The sequence below is a fragment of the Lethenteron reissneri genome, chromosome 6 (genome assembly GCF_015708825.2).
Source record: "Lethenteron reissneri isolate LAM-NWPU_2019-01 chromosome 6, ASM1570882v1, whole genome shotgun sequence".
Classification (NCBI taxonomy): Eukaryota; Metazoa; Chordata; class Hyperoartia; order Petromyzontiformes; family Petromyzontidae; genus Lethenteron; species Lethenteron reissneri.
In genome coordinates this window covers 141,333-155,290 of record NC_083784.1, presented here as the reverse complement: position 1 = coordinate 155,290, position 13,958 = coordinate 141,333, and the positions used below count along the sequence as shown (strand labels likewise).

The 13,958-nt window shown below is 48.7% G+C and overlaps 1 protein-coding gene across 8 annotated transcripts in view; it reads right to left on the bottom strand.

The window, feature by feature from the left end:
• Nucleotides 1-13,958, bottom strand: part of AGPAT3 (1-acylglycerol-3-phosphate O-acyltransferase 3) — a 54,895-nt gene that overhangs the window by 27,985 nt on the left and 12,952 nt on the right. For 3 of the 8 annotated variants that reach the window (XM_061569283.1, XM_061569275.1, XM_061569299.1), the window contains 2 exons: nt 2,189-2,780; nt 664-833 (listed from right to left, as the gene is read on the bottom strand). In XM_061569283.1, coding sequence (XP_061425267.1) covers nt 664-833; nt 2,189-2,366 — 348 coding nt within the window. In that variant the 5' untranslated portion in view covers nt 2,367-2,780. Of the gene's footprint in view, nt 1-663; nt 834-2,188; nt 2,781-13,958 lie in introns of those variants that run through there. The other 5 variants (XM_061569293.1, XM_061569308.1, XM_061569316.1 and 2 more) reach the window with 3 other exon arrangements.

The following is a 13,958-nucleotide window of genomic DNA, read 5'->3' as shown; positions in this document are numbered from 1 at the left end:
TATTACTCACGACTGATGTTAACCATGGTTGACAATCAATCTCGGGTCACTGAGTTCATATCAGAAAATATTCTGATTCATATGGTTGCCTGTTAATGAGTACACCACTGAATGTCCATATGTCCCCACATATGGACATTCAGTAAGCCAGCGGGTCCAAGTAAGCATCTCACGAGTCACTCCCCTTGGTTCCGTGAATTTACTATAAATCAGTGTCAGAGGAAATTATACTTTTTCCCCCAAAAGGATTAATCCAGTATTCAAACTTATAATCGGAAGGGTAATCACTTACTTAAACAATCGGTTAGCCTAGCTCTAGCAATAATCAATATTAACTATTAACTACTATTTGTATTTTATCACATAAGGCCCACTGAGCTATGTAGCTCTTTTTCTGAAGCTACCTGGTCACAAATGATAGCTCAACAAAGTGGCTTATCTCGTGGAAATGTATAGCATCAAAATACTCAATTATAAATGTGGAGGACACGGAGAAAAACCACGCGACCGTGGGGAGAGAGACATACAAACTCCAAATATGCAACAGGGGTCAGGGTTGAGATCGAATCCACGGCCTGTATACTTGGAAAGGTAGTTACCATCTTGCCACCGTGGCATTACACACTTTGCTCTCCCAACTGCCACGGCTCCGGTGCCACGTACCCCCAGCACGCCGTAGCGCTCGCACATGGTCCATCCGCACAGGAAGTCGACCTCGTAGTTGTGGTTGAGCACCACGATGGCGTGCTCCTTGCCGAACTGGTCCACAGTGCCCGGTTCGGCAAACAGCGTGCACTCCGTGCCAGACCAGTGCTCCAGGACCATCACCAGCTCTGCGCAGCACCGGCAGCAACGGCAGTTCAAGCGAGAGTTCCGATCGCGCTCGATGTGCAAAGGCTGAATTACTCTTTAAACATTATCCAGGTCGCAGGTACACTGGAATCAGTGGCCCGTGAGAATGGGTTTGCACAGTTGTATTGGTGCCATGGACCTAAATGTAAAATCAGCATGTTGTGTAAAATTAATCTAAATTGTAAACACATTTTTAAATATTATGATTCACAATACAGTTTTGGGTCAGATCGTGCAAGTAAAATGTGTATCGTACAGCTTCATCCACCCGACACAGAAAATTAATGAAGTTGTCATGACAACAACCATGTCAATATATTACAGCCTCAGCACATTGGTGTGTTGGACAGCGATCCACACACACAACATTTGGATACGGACGTTTTGCTGTTACAACAAGCATCATCAGGCAGCTGCCAAAAATGTAAAAATGTCCTCCAGTCTTGGGTCTTTAATAGTGTGCTGTCATCAATATATGTAGATGCATGTATCATGTGTTGTTTCATCCGTACTATTTTATATTCATATCTTTTAACTATTCTATGTTATCGCTACAGAAAAATACATATACAATGTTGCAAATAACCTGCTTGTAGAGTGCCGCTTTACAAATGCAAATTAGACAGTATTGCTTGTGGTAATAAATATAAAACACATTATCAGCATAGAGAGATTAATTATCTTACTCGGCCTTGATGTATTCATACGTCTGCATGTTATTGTATTTTGCAAATATACACAATTAACTTTCAATTATTCACAAGAGGACCATCTTTCTACTCGTCACAAAGGCAAACCCTCCTGCATTAGTGTGAATGAATGAGATTTTCCAGGATACGATGGCAGTTTAGCGATTTGTCCAATCACGGTTCATTGTGTTGAAAACACAAAATCCACTAAGCAAGATGCATCTTTTTCACCCAGAGGGATCAGAGGTGCTGATTTAGCACCCATAAAGCCATTAAACCGGTAAGTATTTGGCTGGGGTGGCAGTGGCGTCTGTGGTGGTCCCCGAGGTAGTGATAGTGGTGGTGGTGGCATCAGCGGTGGTTCTAGTGGCAGTAGTGGCAGTGGTGGTGACGCTGGCGGTGGCGATGGAGGTGGCAGTAGTGACAGTAGAGGTAGCGGTGGCGATGTCAGTGGTGGTGGCTGTGGCAGAAGTGGCAGTGGTGGTGGCAGTGGTGGTGGCGGTGACAGTGGAGGTGGTGGCGGCGGTGGCTGTGGCATTGGTGGTGGCGGTGGTGGGGGTCGTGTTAGCTGTGGCAGTAGCGGTACTGCCAGTAGTTGTGTGGTTTCCTGGCCGTGCGGCATTAATGCGCCAGGATGTGCAACCCACGGCTCCACAGGCTGTAGGCGAGGCGGCAGTTGACGCGGCGGTAGAGCTGCCGGTCTATGGGCCACAGCACGAGCGTGAGCAGCTGCACGAAGTTGATGATGAAGCCGCTGATGAGGAACACGTAGCCTAGCATCAGCTGGCAGATGAACTGCGTCTTGAGCCACGCCACAAAGCCCATGGTGGCGCGGGGTGGGGGAGAGGGGAGGCGGACGAGCGAGCAGGGCGGCACGGGGAGCACACGGACGGCTCGGCGGAGCTGAGGCGCGTGTGACAGTTTTCTGAAAAGCACGGGAGGGTGTGAGCAGCTTATGGAAATGTTCTGGTGAGCTCGGGAGGGGTTGTAGACTGTGTGGCCACGATTAGGAGAGAGAGTGGGAAAAGCACGTGTTTGAGAAAACTATGGGACTTGCAAGAGAATGCGGCGGCACTCGTGAGTGGAGATTGGTGGCGCCGTTGCTGATAGCGAGTGAAAGATCGATGCAAAGAGCAGCGTGCTGGGGAGGGGCAACTTACAGAAAACACTGAATTAACAGAATGGCGATGGGGGTTGCACTATGGATACTTGCACGGACCTTCGCTTAATATGACCTCCCTGCCAGCACAGCACACATGGGTGAGGGGATGGTGGGAAGAGAGAGAGAGACGTAAGAATACAGCTTCACAAGAGGGGCACAGCACCAAAACATCCCTAACAACAACAACAACAGTGGCAGACTCGGCAAAAACTCACAACAAAATCAGCAGGCATGTGGCCAGTTGATAAAAAAAAACAGCAAATAAAAGCTCCCTATAGATTATGCAGGAGATTGTGCCAAATATTGTGCAATTCAGGAACTCATGGTCTGTCGCACAAGTGTGGGAGTATGTATATAGATAACTCCTTAAGCGTCTAAAACTACCTCGGCACATCCACAAAATCACAAGAATCTTAGAGACAAATGGTTCACAAAATCACCAATTAAGCATGTGTGGTTTGCACTCAACATCACACAGCCCTTTCCTACTTACTGATCGTCTCGATTAAAATGGGAGGTAAAAAACACCAGCGACTGTCAAGTGCGCATCACACTACAGCAAAGATGTTCGTGCACTTCGTCACAGCAAGTCTTCCAGAAGTGAATCGGCAAACTCGCACTCAACGGAATGAATTAAGCAGTGATCCGAATAGGTCAATAACACAAAAACAGCACCACCTCTCCTGCCCCCACCAGTCGGTTATTAAGCCATGAAAGTCGATCAGGTCATCGAACTATTCATACGGAGGATAAAATACATATTTTGTCATGAGGTGTCTAAAAAAACCGGTTTTCTGTGAACAGGTGTCTTTTATACAGGTAACAAGCTGAGATTAGGAGCACTCCCTTTAAGAGTGTGCTCCTAATCTCAGCTCGCTACCTGTATAAAAGACACCTGGTAGCCAGAAATCTTTCTGATTGAGAGGGGGTCAAATACTTATTTCCCTCATTAAAATGCAACTCAATTTATAACATTTTTGACATGCGTTTTTCTGGATTTTGTTGTTGTTATTCTGTCTCTCACTGTTCAAATAAACCTACCATTAAAATTATAGACTGATGACTTCTTTGTCAGTGGGCAAACGTACACAATCAGCAGGGGATCAAATACTTTTTTCCCTCACTGTACAGTCACAACTTCAATCGAGAAGATGGGTATAAACTGAGCAATCATTGGAAGGATGTTATCAACCAGTTTAAATCATAACTGGCTGTGATGTTCCCATCCTACCACTTTCCGATGTTTGTTGTATTTTCGGCACTCTGATTTGACATTAACAAGTAAATATCCCACACTAACAGCCACCTCGCTCGCCGAGCTCGACGTTGCTGCTCTGCGATCTTCCATTAACATGATAATCTCTCATAGTAACATAGCCACCTCCACGCCCTTGTCGTGGATGTCGCCCTCCGATCTTACATTAACAGGATAATTTATCACATAATAACATCACTAGCCCCGTTTATGACTCTTGGGCTACACCCATTGTAAACCTTTAAAACAGTCTGCCTCAGCAGCTGTCCCCCTCTCTTTATTCTTCCGGATGACGAACGCTTGTGTTGCGATCGAAATGTCGTAGTTTTTTGTTATTTTTTGTTATTTTCTTTGAACCTATCTACGTGACTTTACCGAAAGACCCAAATAATACAATACTGGATATTCCACATTTCCATTGTAGGGGCTGGCCCACCTACGGTATGGCCACTGTTGACTTTGATTCCAAAGGGATGAACAGGTCAAGTTGAACTCAACTACAGTCATACCTCGGTATACGACCGCTTTTGAATATGTAGAATTTGGTACACGTCGTGTTTTGACGAGAAAAAAATGTCTTGGGATACGACGTCTTGCTTGGAATACGATGCCCTTGCTAGAAATTGTATGGGTCGGGATGAGTCACCGCGTACAGTACCTGCGTACACAATACTGTTACGGCTCTAACAAGCCGTAACAGTATTGTGTGGAATGACCAGATAATGTCACACTTCAGGAACATTCTTAGAAGAAGGCAAAAACAAACTTCAATGGACAGGTTTTTAGTAAAACTCAAACCTGGTGAGCCTCAACCAGGTCCAAGTCAAGAAATAAGTATAACCCGTAAAAACTAAGTTTTTCACTATAAATCCTTTATATGCGTGGCGGCTTGAGTCCTCTCGTCCTCTGGCTTGAGATGGCTGCCACCTATGGGTCAGATGATTGTCTGCCAGTATTAAGCAATTGGTAATTAAATATTTAATTTGTTTTCCCTAAACAGTGTAAAATTTTCGACATTTTTTTCACGAACATTAATTGTCTCGCACAACGAGTCTGTGTGCAAAATGTCAGCTCGATTGGATCACGGGAAGTGAGTTAAAAAACGACCGAAAGATTTGCACGGTCGTAAGCAAGCAAGCACGCAAGCAAGCAAGCAAGCGAACTTAATATAAAGGATTTAAAAAGACAGAAGAGATAAAAATCCCCAGAATTTCAGCATATTGAAGTTTTAATGGAAGGGGACTCTCCTTCCAAAAAATAACATCTCCTCCTCCTCCCCTTCCTCACCACCATCCTCGTAGGCTATCAACTCCTCTCAGCAAGGTAAAGTGATGTTAAAGTAGATTTTTATTTCAATTTATTTTCATTTATTTATGCATTTATTGAAATGTATGTATGCATTTTAGTAATAAGTAGTGTCTAAATTATTTTATACAACCCCATGAATGTATAATATGCTATATAAAATATAATTTCTTATACTCTGGAACGGATTATTTCCCTTCCCTTTATTTCGTATGGGAAAAATTCGTTTGGTATACGTAATTTTCGGTATAAGTCCTACCTTCTGAAACGAATTAACGACGTATACCGAGGTACCACTGTACCTTGTGCCACACAAGTGAACACAGTAAATTCTGGTCACACCCCAAACAGGGCCAAGACTGCCGGAGGCTCCAGTCCAGTTTGCACCGACCAACCTACATCAACCATACTGCCAAAAACACTTGTGCACCCCTCCACTGTCGCTCTGACACATGTTCTGCTGCGCTTGGCAGTTCTAACGGCGTTCTCAGCAGTGATGATGAATGTGGTGGTCTGTGCTCCTAAGCTGGTTGCTGACCATAAAGCTTTTCAAAGATATGTTCGCACTTGTGCACTGTCCACCCAGAGCCATGAAAACATTATTCATGGCCACGTTGCTTGATTACAGGCCCTCAAAACCTAATTCTCAACCTTAGTCTTGTTAACAAACTTGGCTCATAGAGCTCAGCCTTCTGTTCATCAAAATTCGGAGAAAATTTGAGCAGAAAACACGCCGTAGGGCATTTTGGGTATAATGATGTATTTTCTTTACTTCGCAGGATAGAACTTATTTAAGTTGATAAAATTGAGCACAAGGTTGTGGTGTTAATGCACACAATAGCCAATGCATACATGTTCAATGTAATTAAAAGTCAGAGTTCCCCCTCTGCTCAAATGAACAATGGGGCAGTGTTCTCAGCTTACAGCTTTGAGTCAGTGATAGGACATTATACATTTCAATTGTCTCTGTTGATAAAGAGCATTGCTGATATCCCACAGAGTGATGTCTATGTTGTCACCACCAGATGGATACTGGGCTGAATCGACTGCCAGCTAAGCCTGGAACTCACACCTATGTAGAGGTGTTACGGAGGGCAAACAAACACACTGGGCGTGGTTATGCCCGTACGCCAAGAGGTGCTTACATCCACGTCCGCACCGTTTAGCCTGGGGGGCTAACACGGCGCTGGGATCCCCCACGGCCCCACCCCTCAGTGGGGGAGTTGCTATATAAGGCGGTGAGCCGGAGGGCTCGGGGTTCAGTGTTCAGCTTTAACCAGCGAAGCAAGAAGACCGGTTAGATAAGCCCTGGGACTCCCCTGGATCGCTGTCCTTCTCAGGACCGACCAGGGCAAGCCAGTGACGTGGCCCCGAGAGCCCAGAGCCGATGCTCTTGTAAGAGCCGGTCTGGGGACTCAGGGTGCCGTAATCCCAGCTTAACCAGAGCTAGCCTCCCCTAGCCCTGTAGTGGAGGACCTAGGAGTAGGCTAGCCGTGACATAGATTGTGTGATCTCCCTGTTAGACGGGTGAAGGGGCCGATACCCCTTCGAGTGTTGTACATCTCGGCCTGTTATGTACATTGCGGTTAATAAATAAGTGTGCCTCCAACTACGTCGTCCAAGTCTCCTGGAACCTACTACACCTGCTTAGGTGTTTGAGGTTGTTTTTGTTTCGTAAGGTTGTACGGTGTGCTTTTAGGCACCATGTCCGACATTTCACTGCATGTGCTAGGAGTTCCTTCAGAAGCTGAAGAATTCCTTGACTCTTAATTAATTAAAATTAATTGGACTTTTAAATAAGTATAACAATGCATTCACACAATAGCCTATTGCTCTGCTCTGTCAAGTTAATTGAGCTTAATAGTTCTTAGAGCAGCTCTCAGTACATGGAGTAAAACAGTACTTCTGTACAAAGCATAGGAGAGCAGTAGAGTCCTTGAACCACAGTCCCACGGGGCTGCATGATGATATATATAGTTAAACTGTTTAGTTAATTATACCAGAAAATCCACCTATATTAAAATCCATGAAAACAGGTCGTATGTTTATCTATGCTTTACATCATCGTAAGGTAGAAGCTAGTAAATATCCATACACCAAAGTATCACTTTAATAAATACAATGGTGGTGGCCCCCAGATCCTGCCTCCTGAAGGCAGGAAACCCCCTGCAAGCTGATGTCGATGACGTAGTAAGGTCCCACCCATTAATTCCTGTCCAGCGACACAAGTGGGAACAAAAGTCATACTTTTTTCCCCCCAACAATGTTCTTGTTTTTCGATCAGTCAAACCAATAATCGTAAAGAGTAATCAATTGCTTAAGCAATCGCATAATCCAGCTGTGCACTTTATTCAGAAAATGGCTAACACTAAACGCATCAATTTCAAATCAGACTAGGTAGAGAAATCCAGCAGCTGCTTCCAAAGACAGAAGCTTCATGATCATTGCCCCTCAGTGGCTTTTGGGAGAGACACAATGTACTTGGGAGAAAGCCACTGTACTGGCAGGGACAACATGTGCGGTATCTCTAAAGAGGATAGAAGGTATGATAATTGGTTGGATACCCTTCTATCTGGCAACAAAACTGACACCTTTTTACAAGGAGTCATGTTTGCATAGACCGCAATACCTGCAGTCATAATGCAAACAAAAAACATAACTCTGATAATGTGCATTGTCCTTGAAGTTGATTGGTCCACACCCAAGACAGCTTTCCTTAGAGCCTAGTCTCACATGGGTTCAATAGAAACATGAATTGCTCATACGAATATTCTATCTCTCTCAGAATCGACCGACTGATGTAGCAGACGAAACAATAATCTTGTTGAACGATTCTAAACCTTGATGCGGCAATGTAAGTTTTCTCTGTTATTCAAGGTTATCTCAGTGTTATTCAATGTTGTTACATTTAGTTTACTATTACACTGAATTCTATGGCGTAATTAACTATTTTTGTGCTTAATAATCTTTATAAAAACTATATTTAGATACAGTTCGTAGGAGTCTGGAACGGATTAATTGTATTTACATACAATCCAATGGGGAAATTAGGTTCGAGTCACGACCAAAACGGGTTGGACAAGTCCGGCGGGCCGGATTAAAAAGCCCAACGGGCCGTATACGGCCCGCGAGCCGTGGTTTGCCCGTGTCTGGACTAGGCTCTAAGGAAAGCTGTCTCGGGTGTGGACCAATCAACTTCAAGGACAGTGCACATTATCAGAGTTATGTTTTTTTTTGCATTATGACTGCAGGTATTGTGGTCTATGCAAACATGACTCCTTGTAAAAAGGTGTCAGTTTTGTTGCCAGATAGAAGGGTAAAAAAACAATTATCATATTTTACCTGCAAATGAGGTTCCAATGGTGTAAATGCTTACCCCGAGCTCTCATACTCTGATGGTGCATTGTCTTTGAGTTGTGCGCCTTTTGGCGTCATCTGGTCCAACCCATGTGAGACTAGGCTCTAAGGAAAGCTGTCTCGGGTGTGGACCAATCAACTTCAATGACAGTGCACATTATCAGAGTTATGTTTTTTGTTTGCATTATGACTGCGGGTATTGTGGTCTATGCAAACATGACTCCTTGTAAAAAGGTGTCAGTTTTGTTGCCAGATAGAAGGGTAAAAAAACAATTATCATATTTTTACTGGCAAATGAGGTTCCAATGGAGGTTAGAAGGTACCAGAGCATGACCGATTGATCTGAAGCCAGCCAGGGCTACGGTGTGACCTCTTAGGGGCACGAAAGGCTTGGCCCTGATGAGTGGGTTGCACTCATGCTGCTGCTGAAGCACAAACTGTGCCACTCTGAATGCTGCACACAAAAAAACGTGTAGCTACATTTCCAAATATATTAATTGTTCAATGTGGATATTCTTAATTACTCATAAATGGAGAAATAAAATCGTCACGACCCATACACCTACCTAATTACTCCTCTTTGCTCCCTGTGAAGCATAAGGCCGCAAAAAGCCCACACCGTGTCAGACGGTTTTTAGCAGCTTTCTCTGACCCATACACCTAGAGTACAAGAAACCCTTCTGGGTACATTCATCAATACTTATGTCTGCCGGGAAAAACATCACTAGCTGATGGAAAGATAAGTGGTCAACCTGCGATTTCCATTACAAGCCAATTATTGCAGATCCAACGCAGACCCTTCCTGGCTTCTCCTTTCCCTGAAGACAATGTACTGTGCCTAACTCTGTGTGTTAGGACTACACAAGGCAAGCGTGATTACCTCCTCCATAAATACTTTACAAACTCATTATACAGTTATGAATTAAAACCATTATTTGCCAAACGACATATAAGAGAGTGGAATAATACGAAAGCTTGATGATGTTATTTCTGAGACCACTTTTTCTTTTATATATATGTGGTAATACGTCACATCTTAACTGGTTCGATTCCTCTCTTGCACCAACCCACACTGACCATGGTGGTGAAGTATGGTCATACAACCCCCATGATTGATACGGTGTGGGAAGACCTTCATCTAGCAGTGGATTGACACAGGACTGAAAAAGTATATTTATATATATTGTGAGTGAATGTGGACAAAAAAAAGGTACAAGGTCACATTGTCTTGAGCTATTATTAATTATACACAAGGATCAAGGAATAATTACAGCCAAAGTAATTGATGCCATCACACAACTTGCTATTGCTTCCTGCTACTGTGATGCCGCCGCCGCGAAGCCGTTCGGCAGGCACCAAATCCCCGACCTCGCCACCACCAAGCAACGGAGCCGACCCCGCGTCCCCCTCACCTCACATGAACACACCCGCACTCATTTCCACCCCCCCCCCCATAGAGCTCCGAGGGGAGGTCGCCTGGCCGACCGGTTTTTATCCGAGAGACCCTTATCGGGATTAATTCTCACGGTTTCCGGCGATCAGGGAATTGGATGACCTCCCCTGTGCTACGTGGCACCGCGGCGCTGCGGCCGGCCTTAATATGGTGTGGTCGCGGCGTGGGGCATTCGGCCACCGCGGTTGAGGCGCATTTCCCCCCACACACACCCCCACGAGTCGACGGGGCAAGCAGGGGAGGCACGGGACAGCATGAATAGCGGGATCACAGGGGCTGTTGCGCATAGTCATGGAGGGTTGGGATAATTGCGCTTGAGCGCGCAGGCCCCATTGTTAGGGAGGGTAAGGGGTTAATTAGGATGTACGCCGCCAACGTCGCTCACTGATTAGCATATCAACAGCGCCCGGAACCGCCGTGCGCGGGCTCGGGGTGCGCGAGCCCATTGTTCAGCGCAGCATCCCCTTTGAGGTAGGGAGGATAAATAGAGGGGCGCAGAGGGGAAATCGCTCTCTTACTCCAGCGCCAGGCGACCAGACGCAGCTCTAGCCAGCGACCCGGACGTCCGTGCGACGCACCGAGGCACGCGGTTAACACAAGGATCAGCGGACCGCCGTGGACACTTAACAGTGAGTAAGAAGGTGAATTAGAATCATAGCCGATAAATAGGGAATAGGTGCCGGTTTAGTGGAATAGGCCAGCCTCATCGACTCACGGATTCAACATTAGTTACCAGGTAATAAATCATTAATAGCGAAGCGTGGTCTCGCGTGATCTTGTCGTGCAGTGTGAGCGTGTGGGAACGCGTGTGGTACTGTGTGTGCGTAAGCTCGCGGCGTGCGTAATCGGCGTCCCCCAGGTGCGCGATCATAACGTAAGCGGCCAGCAGGCGGCGAGCGCTGCGCAGAGCGGCGCAAGAGTGGGTGTCGCGTGTGTTCACTCCGTGTGTGATACAGGTGCGCGATCATAACTTGCGTAGTCGGTGTGGAGTTGGAGTGTACGGAGCGGTGTGTGTGTGTGTGCATACGTTCGTAACGTGTCGGATACGGATGCGCATTGGTAACGTGCCGCACAGGGCTATACTGCGAGCACGGCGTTTGATTGACGATGATGTGCGCACGTATGCTCGCAGCGTGGGAGCGCGGCGCGAGGCTGTAACAGTAGGGGCGTCGCGTTCGAATGCCGGCGAAACCGTAGCGAGTAATAGGGAGGTGGGGTAACGTAAACGGAATAGGAGATGCAGGCGGGAGGGACCCCGGGGGCCAACGGCCCCCACAAATTGGTGTCAGAAGTGGGATGGACCCCCGCGTTACCTCACGCTAAAATAAGACTAATATCTACCGGCCGGGGGGCCCCTTCGTGGAAGGCATTCGCCCGCAATCTCTTAGGGGCCAAGGAAATTAATGGGTGGACGGACGCGCAGGCAGTACGTCAACTTAATATGAATCTTGATGGGCGGGCAGCCGATTTTGTAGAAGCGTTACCCGCGAGCGCACAGACACAGCTAGAGGAGCTGATGCGCCGACTCGATCAGCGTTTTGGCACGCGTGACGAGGAGGAAGCAAAATCTGCCTTAGAGGCGCGCCGTCGCCAACCTGGCGAAGATCTACGTGATTACGCCGAGGATGTGCGCGAGTTAACAAAGATCGCACGCCCGGGGTACGCAACTGATGTTATTGAGGAACTGGCCGCCGAGAAAATCCAGCGGTACCTGTCTCGCACGGCGTGGTGGCAGCCAGACATGAGCTGCCCACGTCTTCCCTTTAACGCCCTTGTCGAGCGCGCACGTAAGTGTGAAAGAATTCACAGCGAACGCGCGCAGCTCCGGGGGCTGGGACGAGAGCGCGCCATTGCGAGCCTGCTCTCGGAAGACGAGGAGGAGGAACAGGAGCTCGCGAGGACGGTAAGGGGCCGGGAAAGAGAGCCTCCAGTGTCCCGCGAGACAACCCCGGGATGGGTTGCCGGTATACAAACGGGTATAAAGGATGTCTCCGGCCAGGTAACCCAGATAGACAACAAGGTAAACCAAGTAGGTGAGAGGGTAACCCAGGTACGCGAGGACGCAAATAAAAATATGAAGACCCTCCAGTCTGAGATGGGTGAACTACGCTCGACAGTAGGGGGACTAGCCGGGAGGGTGTCCCAATTAGAGTCCGATTTGGGACAACTGCGTACTGGGGGAGGGAGAGGGAGCGGACAGGGGACCCGCTACGGAGCCGCCCCCCCTCCCCGGGCATGTTATATGTGTGATCGCCGAGGGCATCTAGTGAGGGACTGTCCTCAGGTCGCCCGAGCTAGACAAGAGCTAAGGTCAAACACTAAGGCCCCCCTAGAGAGGGGACCACCGGGGGGCGAAATCGACGTAGCCCCGACACAAACAAGCTGTGAGAATAATGGCGAGCGAGTGATCTCCACACAGGTTCCAGCAACAACGCCCACAGAAACGGTGACTCCTGGCGACTGGCTGCGGAAGCTGGTGGCGGGGATCACGGGGGCCACGTCGCTGGTGGAAGGGGAGGTAAACGGAGTGCGTACCCAAATCCTGCTGGACACGGGGGCGGTGGCCTCGCTCGTGAGCGCAGCGCACTGCAGCGCGATCGGGGTCGACGTGCGTCACCTGCAGGCACCGGACCGCGCGCTGCACACGGCGAGCGGAGCCGGAATGGGGCTGCTGGGGAGAGCCACCTTAGAGGTCCGCATAGGCAGCCAGGTGTGCACCCAGGAGTTCTACGTGTCGAGTGCGTTGTGTCACGAGTGTATCGCAGGTACCGACCTCTTAGAACGGCTGGGACTCAACGTGCAACCCCGCCAGCGATGCGCCACCGTGGAGAGCAACGGCGAGCGGATACCGTTCTTGGGACGAGAACCGACGCGCCCCCGCTTCGCACCTGTGGCCGCTATCCTGGCGACGGCAGTCACCATCGGGCCGCTCACCGAGATGCTGGTGCCGGTGGCAACATCCCCCACCGACCCCGCGCTCCGACCATCAGGGGAGGTAATGCTAACTCCTCACCCGGAGTTGGCAAAACGATATGGGGTCGTGGGATCCGCCACGTTGGTAAACGCAGATGGGGACCGATTGTTTATGCGGATGTTTAACCCGCACAATACCCCAGCGATACTGCGACGGCGCACACCGATCGCCACTGTACACCCCCTGCACGCACGCCACTCTGACGAATCGGTGTTCGCACTCTGGGCTGAGGACCCCGGTCGTTCGGAGGGTGACCAGGACCTGGCCTGGCGAGTCGGCCCGACTCCCCGAGCCGAGGTCGTTCCCCTGCTCGACGCGTTACATGTACCATGGGCGGATTTACCTAAGGGAGAGGCCGATCGGCTGCGCGAGTTACTGCGGGAGTATGCCGACGTATTCAGTGAACACGACTCGGACGTGGGTCGGACCGATCTTGTTAAGCACCAAATTGACACCGGTGCAGCCCGACCCATCAAACTCCCTGCGTACCGAGTGGGCGCACCCGAACGCGCCCAAATCAAAGAGGCAGTTGGGGACATGCTTCGCGATAACATAATTCAGCCCTCGGCGAGCCCCTGGTCAGCCCCGGTGGTACTAGTAACGAAAAAGGATGGGTCAACACGGTTCTGCGTCGATTACCGTAAACTAAATGCAGTCACGCTCGGCGATGGCTTCCCCATACCCCGCATCGACGACACCTTCGACAGTCTCGCAGGAGCGCGGTATTTTTCCACCCTCGATCTGGCGTCCGGTTACTGGCAGGTGGAGATGACGGAGGAGGATCGGCCAAAAACAGCATTCACCACCCCGATGGGCCTGTTTGAGTTTCGAGTGTTGCCGTTCGGACTCACTAACGCGCCCGCGACGTTCCAGCGGTTGATGGAGTTGGTGATGCGGGGCTTGCAGTGGGA